The sequence below is a fragment of the Tetrao urogallus genome (genome assembly GCF_951394365.1).
Source record: "Tetrao urogallus genome assembly, chromosome: 4".
Lineage (NCBI taxonomy): Eukaryota > Metazoa > Chordata > Aves > Galliformes > Phasianidae > Tetrao > Tetrao urogallus.
In genome coordinates this window covers 61,909,797-61,928,567 of record NC_136817.1, presented here as the reverse complement: position 1 = coordinate 61,928,567, position 18,771 = coordinate 61,909,797, and the positions used below count along the sequence as shown (strand labels likewise).

General features: G+C 37.8%; 1 protein-coding gene across 1 annotated transcript in view; it reads left to right on the top strand.

Annotated features, from left to right (window-relative positions):
- The window catches only part of DOK7 (docking protein 7), a gene marked incomplete at both ends in the record, with an annotated part of 60,052 nt that overhangs the window by 38,189 nt on the left and 3,092 nt on the right, over positions 1-18,771 (top strand). Inside the window, 3 exons of the mRNA XM_079535149.1 lie at positions 8,560-8,602; positions 13,901-13,966; positions 14,999-15,070. Of these exons, the coding sequence (XP_079391275.1) occupies positions 8,560-8,602; positions 13,901-13,966; positions 14,999-15,070 (181 nt within the window). The remainder of the gene's footprint in view (positions 1-8,559; positions 8,603-13,900; positions 13,967-14,998; positions 15,071-18,771) is intronic.

Genomic DNA, 18,771 nt, shown 5'->3' with positions numbered 1-18,771 from the left:
GAGCTGGCTACCAATTTGGCCCTAGAATATATGATATGATGAATTTAACATTATATCAGGAGACGTATCTGCCCTGGATCTTAAACCTGAATGTCTCTTAAGAGAACTATCATAACTGGAGAAAAAGAAGTGACATTTCTGAACTTGAACGTATTCGATGGTTTATTTTAATGGCAATTGTTTAAGGAGCCTTACATGTTCTGAATGTCAGAATGATTTTATTTGATACATCTAGTGAAAGATGAGACAGTGAAAGCTGATGTTAATTGAATTTTATTCTGTATCTAGCATCAGTTCTTAAGTGTATTTGTTCAAAGTTCTGTACTCTGAAGTCAGGAGATGCTATGCTCCAGTTGTCATGTTTGACAAGTATACCCTTTGACATTTGCATATGCTCTTTTTATTTCTTGTAAAGGATTGGTTTTAGTTCCTGCCTTCTAATTCCTGCATCAATTCAAGGCATGTTTGTCAAATACAGTGAGCTACAATTAGTGCCTGAGGCAATTTGCTGTGTCTGGCTTAGCTATTTCTTCTGTCTGGCTGGAACCCTTAGCCTATCCATAGCTCCTGCTCTGAAAGACCTCTGTTATGAGCTGGGAGCAAGAAGTGTTCTGTTCATACTCCAGGATCTTGGTGCTGTGAGGTCTGTCAAGTTGCTTAAATGAGATCCTCTGTTCATGAATGCTAATGATCATTTGCATCTGGCTCTTCATTGGAGTGGCTTTTATTGACCCACCTTGAGGACTTGCTGCTGTAGTGTCTTTCTCTATGGCCTGTCATTGTACCTTGCGGTACCTCTATGGAGCAATTAAGTGCTTCCACTTCTATACAAGTCATTGCTTCTGATTTTCCCCTGTGGTTAAATAGGATGGATATTCAAATTCACAGACATATTCCTTCATCTTGTCTGAACTGGAACCATCATACCAATTTTTTCTTTGAAGAACCATGAGAAAAAAACACCCTGTGAAAATAGCTAAAACAAATTTTAAGACAAAAGAGTCAAGATCCGTGTTTGTGGGAGGTACTGTGTTGTTTCTTACGTTTTTGTGGTTTGGGGAATTTCTCTGTAACCATGAGCACTGCAAACTGTCTAGCTGATGCTAGTGCTGTGACTGTTTATGCTGGTTCACTGCTGTGTGCCTTCAGACTTTGCTGTCTACAGGGGTGAGATATTACAGGCATGGGCCAGCTGTTCCTGCTCTTGATTATTATTTTTTATTTTTGTTCTAGTCTAGAAGCATGCAAGCTTGACTTGTAGTAGTGCTTGGAAACAGACACAAGCTTTACTGATGTGCTTATGCCAGACATTTAATATGTATTGGATTGTATTGCATAGCTGTCTCCTTCAGTAATCTGACCAAACGTTTTTGTGCATAACAAGATATGTGTGTGATGTAAAAAGGAAGTTATTTAGGATGAAAAATGAAGCCCCTTACTGTTAAGGAATTGACAGATTTACAGTTGCTCATGCTGTCTTGATTTTGCTCACGTGTATGTCCCTCTAGGGCAATGAATGAGACAGATGTCCCAGCATAAAAAGCAGTGTGTGACCATGTAATTGCAGGATATCCAGTTCTGCACTATCCTGGTGTAACTCTTTGGTACAGAGCAATTCTGGGTCCATTTCTGAAAAGCAAAAGGCAAGAACAAATCATGTTGCTTGTCACTCTGTCAGCTCCCCCGTGTCTATATATTATCAGTGTAGGGCATTAAATCAGTCATTTTAGTGTTGCAACCAAGACTCCTACCATCTGAATTTTGGAGTTTGGCTACTAACTGTAAATGACTTTCCTTTTAAGGTGTTAGCTAGGGCCAGGTACTTTGGTTTTTGTGGTGGCTGTGCCAGAAGGCTCAGTCCAGCCATCTTTCCTTTCTCTACCTAAATTGAAGTGAATGGAAGGAACAATTATCTTTTAATTTTGTCATATTTGGAGCTCCAGTGTGAGGTTACTGGTCATATTCTGGCAAATTGCTCATGTCTGAAAGGAAGCCCATGGCAAGAAGAAAAACAAAAGCATACATAACTGGCATAGAATCATAGAATCCCCTGTGCTGGAAGGGGCCCATAAGAATCAGCAAGTCCAAGTGTTGGCTCCACATAGGACAACCCAAAATCAGACCATATGTCTGAGAGCATTGTCCAGATGCTTGAACTCCAGCAAATTTTCTGCTGTGACCACTGCCCTGGGGATCTGTTCCAGAACCCTACCACCATCTCATGAAGAATCTTCTCCCAGTATCCACCCTGAACCTCCTCTGTCGCAGTTTCATGCCACTCCCTCTAGTCTATGGTAGTTTGGGCATGGTAGTTCAAAGTCCCCACTGAGATGTTCCTCTATCAAAATAAGAAAAAGAACAGCACACAGATCTGGACAATAAAACAATACTTTAAATTCTTTCTCATCTCTTTGCTTAAACAACACCTATCACTCATAGCTTAGTTGAGCTGCAATTACTTGCGGGGTTTAGGAGGTGTGTTTTAGTGTGACACTTGTCTTGCCAGTGCCACTAAAATCGTCAGCTTCACGCTTTAGAAAATAGCTGATATTTGGGTTTTGCTGAACGAACTGAGGTGTTTCTGAACTGACTTCAGCAATCTTTCTGTTAGCTGGCAGTTGGCTTGTGACAGATGAAGTTGAGTAATCAGAAGTCTGTGGCTGAAATTGGAGCACTGCACCTGAAGCATATGATGGTCAGGGATTTCTGCTTCATTTGGAATTGTTATGAAATATTATGAAAATTTAATACTTTTGTATTGTTTGTTCCAAACTTGATCAACTGCTGGGCATTGTGAATCAGGCCATTAAAGTGTTGCATTAAAGGTTGCTCCTTGTGTCTGTATTTATTGACCTTTCCTGGGAACTTTTTTCCTGTGACAGCATGGGCATTCCAACTTTAAACTTTTCTGTGGCTTTGCTCCAAGAATAAGTCATAGCCTTTCATCTTTATGATAAATATACATTAACTTTCACTAGGAACTTATGTCTTTATGTTGAAATATCTGAGCTTTGCAAAACTTTGTGTGTGTTCAAGTTTTTTTTCTGTTTTCCAAAAGCAATGTGTTTTTGTGATGCTAATTTCAAAGTCTTCCTTCAGGATTTCCTATTGAATCCTTTGCTCCTTTGTGAATCTGCACACGGTCCAAGATGCTATAGTCATAAACTACATAAGTGTAATCTGCTGCCTCTTTTTGCATATAAACAGGGATTCTGATGAAGAGCTATCAGCTGAGTATAGCAGGCATGAGAATATTTGCTCATATATTGTTGGAGAAGTCTGCTTTTTTCTTTCTTCAGAGGTCATGATGATCTTGATGGTCTTCAATTGAATAAATGGATGTTTTGCATGTCCTTGACGTTGCACAGTGGCTTTAAAATTGAAGGAGAGAGAAGATTTACTGAAAATTAAGTAGCTGGACAGTTTTGCAGTGCATCCTCTCCATTTATAAATGTTTTTTGATATGTGTGGTGACAACAGTTGCTACTATTGCTGTTTCCTCTTTCAGAGAAAGAAGCTTAGACCCTCTCATCTTTGTTAAGTCTTTCTGAGAATCCAGAGTGGGACAAAGCTTCATGCATCTGCTTAGACAAATGCAAATGACACTTAAGAGACTGTACATCTGGCTCTTACTAGGTTCAGAATTATGGAGCTACTAAAAAAAAAAATGTAGCTCAGCTGAAAGAAAAGCTTTATTTCTAAAGATGCCCAAAGGGAATGATGTAAGCTGTGGGCTGATGATGTGTATTTGAAATATTGACAGTAATCAGGCAAATGGCATTTCGTTCCTCTTGCCAGTGATGATGGACCCCAGCTCAATATTACAATCTAGAGAAGCAGAGCTGAACTGGTCTCTTTCTTGGAAGAGTGGTTTCCTTCTTCTTCTTCTTTTTTTTTTTTTTTTTTTTAAATCAGCTATGTTTAAAAATCTGAAAGAAAAATGTTTTTGTTCTTTGAAAGTGTATGTTTTATACCCTTGGGGCCAGTAGGAGGAGGAATTAACCTCAACAAGGTGAAAAGTGATTTGCCCTTTAGAGAGAAAGAGGAATATACTGCGCTTCATATTTGTGTATGGTAATTTTCTTTAGATGAAGACTGATTTGGTAAACTATATATTTCATGGAATTTAAAGTGAATGAAATAAAATAAAACCATTAAAAATGAAAAGGAAAGAGAGAGGAAAAAAATGTAACAAATCAGGGAAAAAGATATCCTTTTTTTTTTTTTTTTTAAATTGTAAAAAATAACTATGTATTATGGTGGTTGTTTGCAAACAGACAAAAATGCTGAAGTTTAGGTTCTGCTTAAGGCAGTGAAACTAATCTATGAATAATGATTCAGCGTATCAAACTAGTGCTTTTCCTAACATCCATCACTGAACCCTATCCAAGAGGTTTGGAAGGAGAACTTAAAAAATGCATGTCATCTGACAGCAGCCAGATCACTGTCAGAGTTAAAATAGCCCTGCACACATAGTTCATGATGTGTGATATACAAGTGGTACATATCCACTTACTGTGGGTGTTGTGGTGAAGTTGTTTGAACTAACCATACATCACATATTTCAGCACTCAGCTCTTGGGTCACAGATAATAAGAAAGCAGTAAACTACATTTGAAAGTTATTTGCCTTAAATTATGTTATAAGTATCAGCAGATCTGTGTGATTTAAATAAACACATCATTAGTTACTGTCTGAATATCATACCAGTCATAACAAAAGCATATTACAGGAGTGAGGTCACCTACTGATTTTTTTCTTTGCCATAATGGCAGTTTGAGATCTGTATTGTACTTTACATTTGAAAACTGTGTGTTTACATTATGCCACAGTAATATAAAACTTCCTCCTATTGACAAAAGCATGTTTTGTCTTAGGCATATAGAATTAAAAAAGCTTTAAAGTCACTGATCCCATTCTGTCCAGTGAGTTGCCTCAGCAGCAGCCACTGTAAGTTAGTGAAGTCTCTCATAAAGGGTCAGAGCAGGAGACTTCATGGTTGCAGAAATAATGGAATAAATTCAGTAAAATGAAAATGAAAACAACAATTTCATAGTCTGAAAAACCACTTGAAAACAAAAGGCTCATTTTATTTTGTTATTATCTCTGACTCATTTATATGTAATCATATTTGTTTTTTCTATTTATTTGCTCTTCTCTTTACATCTTGCTGTAATTCCAATGATGTTTTATCATTGCCCAATATCAGATGTGTGAAATTACATCAAACTTCTGCTTGCCTTTATGTTTCTTTTGTCAGGTATCATCTAATCTCCTTTGAATGGCTTTGAAAGTATTAATTGTGATTTTTCTGTCCAACTTTCATCGATTAATACTTTAATCACCTAACCTGTACTTTTAAATGAAAGGCTATTTAGAATTGATTTTGTAAGACTGACTAGGATTTCAAGCCATCAAATTAGTTCAATTGTCGAAGAAACTGTACTTAAGTTAGTGACACATTTAATTTTTGGTTATTTCTGTGCAGAATAAACAGAAAATGAAGGCTTGAATTCTGTGCTCACATGCAGAAGTCGGAAGACCCTGTGATGGGTTTTAAGTTGAATTAAGCAGCACACTGCAAAAAAAAAAATTTTCTGCAACTGAAGCATTCAGCACTGGAAGGCTTCTTAATCCTCCTGGTTCTTACCTGTGCAATGCTGGGAAGAGGAAAAAAATAACTGAACTTAATTTGCAAATAAATCCAGTAGTTACCATTTGGATTTACAGGAGGAACAGTGCTGTTCAGCACATAGTAGCTGATGCTGCAATAAAGAACTTTGCTAGAAGTTAATAAGAAAACCAATTATAGTGAAAATTATTCAGTTTATTACTTGTTTATGTGCATCACTGCTGCTTCTAAGATCTAAGGTTGAAAGAGGACTCCTGTCTGGAGGCTATGGATAGAGAATGCAAATGCTTTCTGTTTTAAAGAACTTGTAACTTCCTTACAGGCTTTCTGTTTTCTGTCTGTTATTTCTAGCCCTGCTTTTACCATAGTTTAGGATATTCTGGTCTGCAATGCATTTATGGAAAAAAAAAAATTAAAAAGATTTTTTGTCTTTCTGTCTAATTTCACGCACCAACCACGGTCCCTGAATGGCAGCAAAGCTGCACCAGTTCTAGAGACATAAGGGCGGAAGACGAAGACTTTTTCCCCGTCCTCAAACAATTTTTGACTGAGCCCTTGCAGTAGCATACGGTTCCACCCCTCCAAACCTGTCAGTTACAAAAAAACAAACACAAAAAATCCTTTATTTTTAAAAGCAAAAACAAGTTACCTGAACGTTATGAGATCCTTCCTCTTTAGTAAGATCTGAATGTTATGCATTTTGATGCTGCAGTCTGCCACTATCAATTCCATTAGCTGGGCTAGCAGCTATTAACTTTGGGACAGCATATTCTGCTTTATATCCACATTCATGAAGTCAGGGAGATATTTTATGTTCTATATTAATATATTTCCCCAATAAATTATTGGAAGAAGGAAACGTATGCTTAAATATACAATATAATACCCGTAAGAGTTTCCAAAGCTCTCTGTACTTTGCTTCTACAGGTAATTATGCATTGTCCCCCACTGAAATCCATATCTTCTGTGGTGCAATACAGTAACTATAGAAACAAATAACATCTGCTATGTTAAACAAATACAGATATATGTGTTTAAATAAAACATTGTGGGATTTCTTTTTTCTGTTTCTCTCCACCCCACTCCTTCTATATGAGCAGTTGCTCATATTCAGTGTCTCTCATGTTAAGCTTACAGCTTGCAAAAATCTCCATAAACACAGAGATCAGTTTCCATGTCTGTGTGATGGTCTCCTGTCTGATGTGTGTTACCCCCCTGTTCAAGGGTGGTTGTGTTACACGTTTTAAAACTGTACTTTAAAAAATGTACCCCAAATGGTCCAAATAAGCTCTTTTCAATGCATATTTTATTATCTGAAAAAGAATCATTGCAATCTTTTATTGTTTTGCATGTCATGCAAGTTTCATCAAAGCCAAAAGAGCCTTTTCACTTACTTTAACTGAAGCTGGATCCAGTTGCTAACTGACAGTTATTCTTCTATGTTACATTTGTAATTTCTGAACTCTAGAAAGAATCTCAGCAAAAGAGATTGTGAAGTAGTAAACAAAGGGGAAATAATTAGTATACCATCAAGAAAATAATCTCTGATTAAGAAACTGCAGCACCACTTGAAAGCAGCCTGACAGATTATTTCACAGAAAATGCTATGTCTGGGTTGGTTCAGTGCTCACATTTTTTTCAAGTATTTCTGTGAATTTCTTTTCCTTCCATCTTGCTGCATAGTGTCACCTTGTTCTGTGTTAAGCAGTGCATTATGTAATTAATGTTACATCTCCATACGTTTGCCCTAAGAAAATATTGTGTAGGAATTAGTATGACTTGAGCTTTATAATACAAAAATCTATTTTGTTTCCTATTAAGAAATTTGGGGAAGTAAACACAGTGCCTATATAGAGATGCCTTGAGTATATCTTGAGTATTTCTCAAAAGCTTCCACTTCTTAGGAAAGCATAGGAAACAGAGGTCAGAGGTCACAGTGTGTGTATTGAAATTAAGAAAATTGCTGTCAGGTGTTAGCATAAAATGGAATTTTACTTCAGTGTAACTGAACATTATGGCTCAGTTCTGGTAGCCAGATAGTGTTTTTTCACTTCAAAGTTCAGAAGATGCATTTATTAATCAAAAAGAATAGATTGTGGTGATGAATTTTTGCTCTTGCGAAGAGCCCAGAAATAAGAGATCTCCTTGGCAGCATGGGGATCAGCAGCACAGAGCAGGCTGACCTTACAGCCTACCCTGATGTTGTAGCCCAGGAAAGGCCTCGGTGCTGTCTGGAGGTGATCAAAGTGTCACTGTTCCTGACCATCTGTGAATGACAGTGTGTGTTTTGGGAGAATCGTGGCCTGCACATTCTGAAATCTGCTTACTGTTGGATGTGACTGGGCACTGGTACTTTGCAGCTGCCTGCTTTGAAGTGCCTCAGCTGCCACAATACCAGTATGGTAAAGTAGCTGAGATGACACAAAGCTTTGATACAAAGACCTCTATGTCTCAGGTGGGATTTGTAGGCAGCCTGAAGTCAGTCTGGGCTGCAAGCTAGGATGTGTTGGTTTTATGGAACCAAACAAATGCACCAGGCTTTGGTCTGCCCACACCTCCTACCCTGAGTTCACAATGTTAATCCTGCTACTCCAGCTTGCTATTATCTCTGTCTGAAAATCAAATTTGCTGCTTTTTGCAGTCAATTCAATTGTCCTAAGCCTTATGATGTGCGCTATAGGAATTGTAAAGCAGTCAAAGTGAAGTTAGCATTTGCTAAGGTGTGCGTGCATATTCTAAACACCTTCAGGTTGGAAAAATCACTGCCCATGTTCTGGATTTGAAAAGCATTTGTTAAGCTTTTGTGATGGTGAAGTGCTTTGCTCTGTCATTCTTCCTATACTTTGTACAGTTTCTATTTCTTGTAAAGATTCTAAAATTTTCTTTCTTTTTTCTTTTTTTCTTTCTTTTTTTTTTTTTTTTTCAAGGGATCAGCAATATTACAGCCAGGAGTCTTACCAGCTCTACCAGGTAGGAACCACTTAATTATTTACTTTGTTAGTACATACTGATGCTTAAGACCCAAATGGTGATGAACAAAGCATTATATTCAAGGAAGAATAACTGAACTTCCCTAATTTAGAAGCTTGTGGTTGGTTTTGCTGCTGCAATTCATGAGACTGGCATTTATGAAGTAGACTGTAATCTATACAGTCTTTAGTTGCAAAGATTAATGCATTTGAATTTTTCCTTCCCTTTATAATCAATAAGTTTGAATTTATCGGGTTCTTTATCAAACTGTGTAGTGCTTCTTCTGTTTATGTCCCCAAAGTCAAGGTGTTCTTTTTAGGCTACATGAACACCAAAGGCAAACTTGATTTGTATTTTCAGTATAGATACAATGTTTTCTAAATAGCACCAAAACCCAGGAGCGTATCCTTACCAGACAAAACATGGAGCTGCTTCTCTCCTGTCTGCAGAAATTCTAATTGACAGATAAATCAGTAAAGGAAGGAAGCTGAATATCTTGCCTTGAAAGATTTAGGCAAAGGTAACACACTGACTGTCTTTGCGTTGTAAATCTCCCTAGCAGTGGAAGGTGTTGATCATCTGGAGTTTGCTGTTTCATTTAGTCAGAGTGGTCTGGCTTCTTTATTATCATTATTTTACTACATAGGTAATACTTCACAAGTCTGTAAGTATGTTTGGCTTTATGTACTGTGCCCATCTCATTCCTTTGGGTTGTCTGTACAGGGATGTTGTATAGTGTCTTAAATGCCTTTATATTGTTTGCCTGTTCACTTGATAATTCAGTAGATTCACTTAATATACCAGGTACATTGTTCCCAACAGAACAACATTTCGTGTTTGGGACTCTTTATGAATTTTAAAAATCTTAGCAAGTACAGAAAGAATTGTAGCTGCTTGCTGCTTGTGTGAGCAAATTCAGTGAGATAGCAGAATCAGGTGATATCTCTGAAAAAGGTCATAAGTTATTCCTTTGTCTGTCTTAGCAGGAGTAAATCTAAAAGCATGTAGCAGATCTTGTTCCTAGTTATTCCACTCGAGTCAGTGGAATTTCTATTGATTTATAGAAGTCTAAATAGAAGCACAAATTGTATCATTACCTCTGATTTTCTCCTTACTTCTAATAACACAGGTTTTTAGTTCTCTAACCAATCCAAGGAAACCAGAGAAATTTTTATAATGGAAATGTGTGTAAATACAGAGGGTTCTATAGCTGTGTGTAGTGGGTATATTTCTACATTAATTTCAGTGGCAAATTAAGCATGGGTGCAAGCATTACTTGGCAAAAACTTGATCTCATACTATTCATGCAGGTGAAGGAGTTAGCTATTTTGTTAATATCTATCATTAAACAATCTGGAAAAGCAACTAAAGAACAGATTTTAGGATCAAAAGAAAGGGAAGAGACTACACTGGTAAAAGTTTGGGTGGGTTTTTGCACACTGCAAAAACAGAATTCTTGTTGTATTTAGTATACAATGCCTTAGACAGATGAAGCATCTAAAGGCAGTGACTGAAATTTTTAGCCATCTTTGTAGGGTTTTCATCTCTCAGATAGTCTCATTAGCTACATGTAATTCTATGATTATATATTTGTGCTTCATTCTTCAATACTGTACTGTTCTTCACAATGCAAAGTAAACCCACATTTTCTCTGTTCCTTTTTTATTATCCTGAGATATTTCATTTGGGAGTATTGTTTTTAGATACGTGAACATTTTAAGTGTAATTAAACTTGGTATCACAAAGCTTTAAAACAATGTTGTAGCCCTTCAATTCCTTGCTTTTACTGTCTTTAATTCTAGGCTTGTACCAAGCAGTCCCTTGGTGACAAGCAGTAATTCAAACAGTTCTGTTGGACTAAAGGAGCAGCATTAAAACTTCTCTATGTTTCTCTTATATGCTGTTTTAATCCACATTCACGGATAACATAGAAGCATGTTAATTTGAGGTAATTACTTTCAAAATCTGGCTTGGTGGCAAGATATGCATACTAATATGCATAATTCTACAGTGACCTGACACAGTAGGGTTGTTTGCTCCTGTACCAATCCACTTAGTCACAAATACTTTGTATTTTTAGCACAGAAATGATTGTATTGTTTTTTTCTTTTCTATTCAAATACAACATACAAATGCAAACTCACCTCATTCACTGCTCTATGTGCCCCCTGTTCTGTTCAACAATTTTTGCTTTTGAATGCTTCAGTTCTGTATCAACAAATGGGATTAGTCAGGATCAATTGTTTGAATGTTTTTCAGTTTATTGCTAGAGAATGTAGGTGATAATGTTATCTTTCTATTGCTAGTTACATATGCTAAGCAATCAGCTAAGCAACTTCAAAGGAACATACCTAGTTCAAATGGCAAGCTAAAAAGTATCTGTAAATACTTTGGCATTTTAACATCCAGATGAAACATCTGTATTGGAAACTCTGATCAGTCTGTGCTTCTGTGCTGCAGGCTCTACCATTACAAAAATCAAGAGCTGAATGGGAAATTAAGTCAAGAAGTAATGAAACATCCTCTGTTGGAAGCAGTATAGTTGAATATCATTACGTTTTGAGGTTCTTAAATTTCTTCTTTTCTTTTTTGACTGTGCTGTCTAAGAAGAATGTGGCCCACACTGCTTGGGCTGGAAATAATATATAATTAAAAAATTTTAAAGGATACATGTCAACAGTGCTTCATATGTATGAAGGCAAAGTTTACAGAGATACTGCTGTTGAGTCAGTAAAGTGTGCCCAACAGTGTCCATCATCAATAAGCTGTATGTCACAGGGCTAAATATTGCAAGAGAACAGCATTATTATTATCAGAAGCTGACTAATAAAACCCTGCCATAATATGCCACACTCTTTCTTGATCGTACTTTATTTTAAAAGTGCACTTAAAATAATTCCATAGCAGAAGAAAAATAAAAGCTTGGCAGAATTGCTAATTGCACCTGCAAACCAAACCGTGGCCTTAGAAAATAATCTGAATTCTAGGGGCCTGACTAAGGACGAAAAGTCATTGCCACAAAATCATATGCTGCTGGTTCATCCTCTGGGCTGAGCAGATCCAGCAGGTTCCTGTTTCCTGTTTTAGGGTGACTTGATGGCACTCTTCTGTTCTTTGACCTACTCTATAAAGGCAGAGAGGCTGGGCAGTAAGAGGTGTTTGCTTGCGTATTACATGCGTCTTCTTACTGACTGTACAAGAGTAGGTGACAAGAGTTGAAAACCTGCCTACGTGGGCTTGGTTTATTACATGTGTTCCAGGTTTCCTCATTTGTATTCTTTTCCATGGCTGGTTCTTGTGGTACATGTACTGAAAACTGTGCTTATTCTAGAAGAATGGGCATAAAGAAATGCGTATGCACCATGAAGAAGGAAGAAAATCGGTCAATCTCTCTTGATATGTGTTAACATAATACATTTAGAAGCTTCACAAAAATTCCATGAGCGATTTGACTATGTAAATATTTGTTATTTGCCTGACTTGAAGATGAGGAAAATGCAATACTTCAAATCCTGAAGCATTAACATGGATGTTTTAAAGCAGCTCATGGGGCAAGATTTCGACTTGACATTAAATGGACTGGAATCTTTGTGGTTTTACATTTACTTCCGTCTCTTGTGTGCTTTTCACAAATCCTACAAACATTTCTTCAAAATCCCAATTTCCTGAAGAACAATTCCTACTGAATTACAAAAAACTTTTGAGGGGCAAAAAAAAATCAGTTTTGATGAAACTACATTTAGCATAAAGCTATAGTTGTCTTTTCAAAGTAAGATGGGACTTTCAATCTTATAAAGCACGTTCTGATGTCCTTAATAATGCAGGAAGGGGATATTCGGTGATGAGAAGTATAAATGAACGACCTAGTCTGGGATGTCATACCTCTTTGTTCTGTTCTTGCATTTATTTATGTTAGCAGTCTTTTTAAAGACAGAAGTGTAATAAAAAGGTTTTTGTTGCTTAAGATTTCACCAGGGTACATGAAAGTTCTACAATCTGATCTCATTTTTTTAATACAGTTTTCTCGATGTGGCACATTGTCATTCTTGTAACCTTGGATTACACTAGATATGCTTTTAAGTACAAAAAAAAACCCTGCAAGATAAGAGGTTTTAGTTCAGTTATGCATTCTTGAGATATTTGCTATTTTTTTAATCTGTCATCCTTATCAAATGAAATGATGTGTTTTGTTTATTTTATAAAAGTGTAGGAATAATTTTCCAAGCATGAAAACTATTAGAATTAGGAATTATTTTTTATAAGTGTATCCTCTGTGAAGGGAAGAAGTGAAGAAAGTACCTTTTTCGTTCCCAGGTCATGCAGATTTCTTAGGTACTAAAGATTGCTATTTATCTTACAGATTTTCTTTGTGTTACATATGAATTATGTTAATTTTTGGTTGCTATTTTAAAAACAATTTGCAAAGAATTGTCTCACCTGCTCAGAGACTATTCATTGGTTTAGAAGACAGTGTTAATTTTATACGATCTCAAGCACCCAGCAGCACGTTGTACAGCTGCCCTGTCACCAGTGGCAGGGTTGCTCATAAGCAGAGCCTCCTACTTCATTTCTGTTAAGTACCAATTACTTGCACAAGAAGGTCCCATGAAATTATTCATCTCAGGAAGCAAATGCCATTCATTTTGATTAAGGTGCCCACTGTAAGAACAGTAGACAAGAAATTCGTGGCCAGCTAATGATAATGAAAAGTTGAGTATAATGCTGTTCAGCTTGCCTGTTGAATATATGGATGTAGACAAATTGCATTACATGTGTACCTGTTTGTACGTTTCCAAGTTTCCAGCTCATCTTCCCTTAGACTTCCTTATCTAAAGCTGTTTCAAGAATTTCATGCTGATCTGAATAGAGCAGAGGAAAGAAGAGTTACTGTGCCATCCGATATGTCCTTGGCAAAGCTTTTCTGGCTGTAACACTTGGAACAATATTTCACAAGAACCAGCTGTGACCCAGATTCAAACCCCACTGAAGCTAGATCCTTTAGCATTGGACAGTGGACTACTGAAGTGTAGTACAGTTCTCTTTAGAAGGTTTTGGATCCACCTGATAAGAATTTAATGACAGCTTTAAATTCTTGCAGAGAGATCTTGACAAATTAGAAGGTTGGGCAATTAGCAACTGCATGAAATTTTACAAGAGCAAGTGCCAAAGACTTACAATACTTATGGAAATTTTTCTTGATGTTTCAGAAACATTTACTAAGGCTGCTGATGCACAGCAGATATCTAAAAATAGCAGAAGATATTTAGATTTAATATGATTTTCTCTCTTTGGAAACAGGTGCTTCTTCTGTCATGGCAGCTTCTGGGTCTCTGAAACTACAGAGAGGGCACAGTCTCCAAGCTGGTAGGTATAAGTGGTTATGAAGTATGTGTGTGCGTGTAAGTTTAAATTTATTTAGACTTAAAGTATTTTAAACTTTAGGAAATGTTAATATATGATTTGATTCCCTTTTGTAACACTTACATATCTTTGGGCTTTTTGATGCGCAGGGTTTTGTTAGAAAGACATTGACAGATGGGATAAGTTTAGAAGAGACAGTGACAGATGAGATAAGTGTCAGAGCATAGGCAGCAATCTTATTCACAGCAGTATAATGCTGCCAGCATTTTAACAAAGGGTACCCACCAAAAAAACCCACCTTAGGCCATGAGAAATCCTAGCAATGAGACAATGGGGAAAAAAACAGCACGTTTAAAGATAGTTCATGATAATGAAGGAGAAAACATCTGCAGATAAATTTGTGAGTGTTTGTCATTCAACATTAATACCAATGTATCCATATTAAGAGCACAGTGTTTTAGCTTATCTTATGTGAAACTGAGTGGAGTCCATGATCATGGTGGAACCTGGGAATCTTTTTCATCTTATTGCTCTGGAAGCACCAGTGATGTTGCACAGCTTGGCTTCTTGCAAGGGTGATGATTTGCACTTGAAATGCAAAGTCGTCCTTGCAAGGGACACTTTAAGCACTTTCTACAATGCTTTGTCAAAAATCAAGAAGTTATCCATCATGCTGGAGGTGGAATTTTAACAAGAGTCTTCCAAATGCTCCCAAGATCACCCACCCACTTCTCCCTGATTCATACATTCAAGACAGCTTTGCTCCCACATTGATGTATAGCAAAACACACTTTTGACTTTAGTGCCCTTCTATGTATATATATGTAAAAATGGCCATGTTTATTTACTCGCTCTCATTAAAAAACATTGACATCACCACCAAAAAAGTCAACGCTAGCTACTTCCTGAGATTTTTTTCCTGGTATGATTGCTTAGACTAGCAGATCATGAGTCTAAACCAGAAAAATCAGATGCTTTGTTTACATTGTGCAAATCGCTGAATTCTAAACTGTTGATGGCATTCCTCTGTTGTAGGTCCTAAAGGTGGTTATGAGGTGCTGACACTACCTGCAGAACCTGGAACTCCTACTAGCTCTGAGGAGCCTGGTGAGTAAACCAAGTCATCACCCCTGAATGTGTTTAAAAACCGTTTGGATGTGGTGCTCAGGGACATGATTCAGTGGAGAGTTGTTAGAATGAAGATAGTATGGATAGGTTGTGGTTGGGCTTGATGGTCTTTAAAGTCTTTTCTAACCTGGGCAATTCTATGATTCAGTGATTCTAAAGATCTCTGCAACCAATTGCATCAGAGGAAGCTAACTTCTACTTTTTTTTTTTTTCTTTTATGCTGTGATGTCTTCTAACTGTTGATTTTTTTGAGTGATGATCATTGCAGATGTTAGTTTTGCAAGTGTGTTCAGACTCATACACACTCATATACATACACACACACATAGATACCAAGCAGTTTGTAGTGTTTTCTTTCTGTGAGCAACAAACACTGTAACACTGAAACATCACTTTCAAATATATGTTTTCTCTCCCCTTCCCAGTCATTCTTATCTTTTCCTTTCCTTGTCTTTTCTCCAACTCCCCAGTTCTTTTAAGTACCACTTGATATCCTGTTTCACCCTTCTCACTACTAATTTAACTATCAATTTTGTTTCTATCTTTTCCTCCCTTTCTCCTCAAACATGATACCCTGCCAGTTCTTTCACAATGTCTCCAGACTGTAACTGCTAATTCAGGTCTTTTTTTTTTCTTCCAAATTCTCCCTCCATAATGACCCACACAAATCTTGTATTCTGAACCTTTTCATATTACTTCAGTCCATCCAGAAAGGACCTCAGAAAGCATCATCTTTGTCCATGGCACTCTGCGTGCCTTTATTTCTTATTTTGAGATGTTAACTCCCTTGTGCTATTCAAATAAACCTTTTTCTGCAAACAAAGATAAACCAGTTTTTCATTTTTAATGATATTTTTATGCAAAGAAAAAATGAAAACCCAAGTTTACAAAGAAATCAAAGTTTCTGTTAAAACAGCATAGTCTAAACAAGAAAAATGAGTTTTTCTTCACTTTCTTTCACTTTCCTTCACTTTTATTCCAATTTGCTTAATTTTGTACATGAATTTTATTTTTCTTTATGTCAAGGTATAGGAAGAAATTTTGAGTTTTGCCAGGGCTTTCTTTTTTTCTTTCTTGCACAAAGATCTACTAATTAATGTTTCTTTCTCCTTGTATTCTTTTTTTTTTTTTTTTAAGTTCTTCAGATAATCACCAGGCATAAGATTTGCCTTCCTGCTGCTTAGTTTTATAGAGGATTTTGCTAGCTTACATGCTCAGTAACTTTGAGGACATTTTACTTAAAATCCTGCTGCTTCACTTTAACGATGAATGGAAAGACTTCAAAAACATTTTTCTTCATGACTACTCATGACTCTGTATCAGCCTTAAGGTTGTAATCTGTTTATGAATTCAACTATTTGGGATGCAGATTTTCAATGCTCTTGTTCTGCCAAATCCTTTTGGCATGGTCAGGCCAAGTTTCTTTGACATGCATTAGACAGAATCATTCACCTATTTCTGAGAATGGTAATTTGGTACACTTAGATATTTCCTCTGATGGTAGTGGTTTATTCTTCTTCTTCTTTTTTTTTTTTTTAATGAATATCTGTTAGAAAATTGGTCAGCTTTCAAGGCTTTTAAAATCTTGGACCACAGTGTAGTCTGCTTTGACTTAAATAGCTTGTGTCTGGAGAGACCGCATTATCCTGGATCTTAATGTAGCTTCTGATAATTCTTAATGTTACCCAACTTGTACAAGCTCTCTCTGCCATCCAAAAAGAAGAGAAAGTTTCCCTTTATGGTTATTCACAGCTGCTTCTCCTTGGATCCTTGGATGAAGTCATTATCTTCCGTACTCTGAAAAGCCTTGACCACCTACTGCCTTTCCGTTCCCACTCCAACAGTGCCTGAATGGAGCAAAAAGAAAAGCAGTGATTTGGAAAAGTAAAATTTTGGTGTGAGTTTTATGTGTGGTTATGGAAGGGTTTAACGGGAGAACTTTAGGGAGAGGAAGAAACAGAAAGAAATAGCATTTTTTCTCTGTACTCTTCTATCCCATCTTAACAGCAGGCTCTGAGGGGATCTCTCTCTAGTCCTTAGTGCTCAAAAACTGTGTTATGTTTCCTTATTTCACACTGGATTTTATGTTTCCATTTGAGATGAACTTTCCAAATGAAAATCCCTTGTGATTGTGTCCCCTCATAATAATTGGTGAACTACACATAAGCATCGTTTTATCTCTTCTTCAATTTAGTACATCTTTAAGTGATGACTGACAATGCTTGTGGCACTGAATCTTCTGTTTGCCTATGACAACTATTTTTCCACCAGTTTACTCAGATATATATAAATATGGGTGGATGGGGGGAGAGCAGTGGATGTAGTCTTCCTTGATTTCAGCAAGGCATTTGATACTGTCCCCCACGACATCCTTGTAACAAAGCTGAGGAAGTGTGGGATAGATGAGTGGACAGTGAGGTGGGTTGAGAACTGGCTGGCTGGCAGAGCACAGAGGGTCATTGGTGGTGGTGCAGAGTCCGGTTGGAGGCCTGTAACCAGCGGTGTTCCTCAGGGGTCTGTGCTGGGTCCGGTCTTGTTCAACATCTTCATCAATGACCTTGATGAGGGGATAATGGCCACCCTCAGCAAGTTTGCTGATGATACAAAGTTGGGAGGATTGGCTGACACACCTGAAGGCTGTTCTTGCCAGCAAGACCTGGATAGGTTGGAGAGCTGGGCAGAAAAAAAACGGATGAGGTTTAACAAAAGCAAGTGTAGAGTCTTGCATCTGGGGAGGAATAATTCCATGCACCAGTACAGGTTGCGGGATGACCTGCTGGAGGGCAGCTCTGCGGAAAGGGACCTGGGTGTCCTGGTGGATGACAGGTTGGCCATGAGCCAGCAGTGTGCCCTTGTAGCCAAAAAGGCCAATGGCTTACTGGGGTGCATTAAAAAGAGCGTGGCCAGCAGGTCGAGGGAGGTGATCCTCCCCCCCTACTCTGCCCTGGTGAGGCCTCATCTGGAGTACTGCGTCCAGTTCTGGGCTCCCCAGTACAAAAAAGACAAGGATCTCTTGGAAAGAGTCCAGCGGAGGGCCACAAAGATGGTGAGGGGCCTGGAGCATCTCTCCTATGAGGAAAGGCTGAGTGAACTGGGTCTGTTCAGCCTTGAGAAGAGAAGACTGAGAGGGGACCTGATCCAGGTCTATAAATATCTAAGGTGTGGGGGGCAGAATGGCGAGGCCAGACTGTTTTCAGTGGTGAGTGGAGACAGGACAAGGGGAAACGGCTGGAAACTGCAGCATAGGAAGTTCCGCACAAACATGCGCAAGAACTTCTTTACAGTGAGGTGACGGAGCACTGGAACAGGCTGCCCAGGGAGGTGGTGGAGTCTCCTTCTCTGGAGATGTTCAAGACCTGCCCGGATGCCTACCTGTGCGACCTGGTGTAGGGAACCTGCTTTGGCAGGGGGGTTGGACTCGATGATCTCTGGAGGTCCCTTCCAACCCCTACAATTCTGTGATTCTGTGATTCTGTGAAATACACGGTCGTGGGATTATTTTTTTCTGGTTCTGGAGAAAGCTGGCTTTAGTCATTGGCCAAAAAGTTTTAAAAAAACATTGCTTCTAGCCAAAGATAAATGTGGAAGAAAATGAGAAATAGCTTTTTAAAGTAAATTTAACAAGCTTTCAAAAGAAAACCAAAATGAAATGAGTGATAGTATGCATGCAGTAACAACAG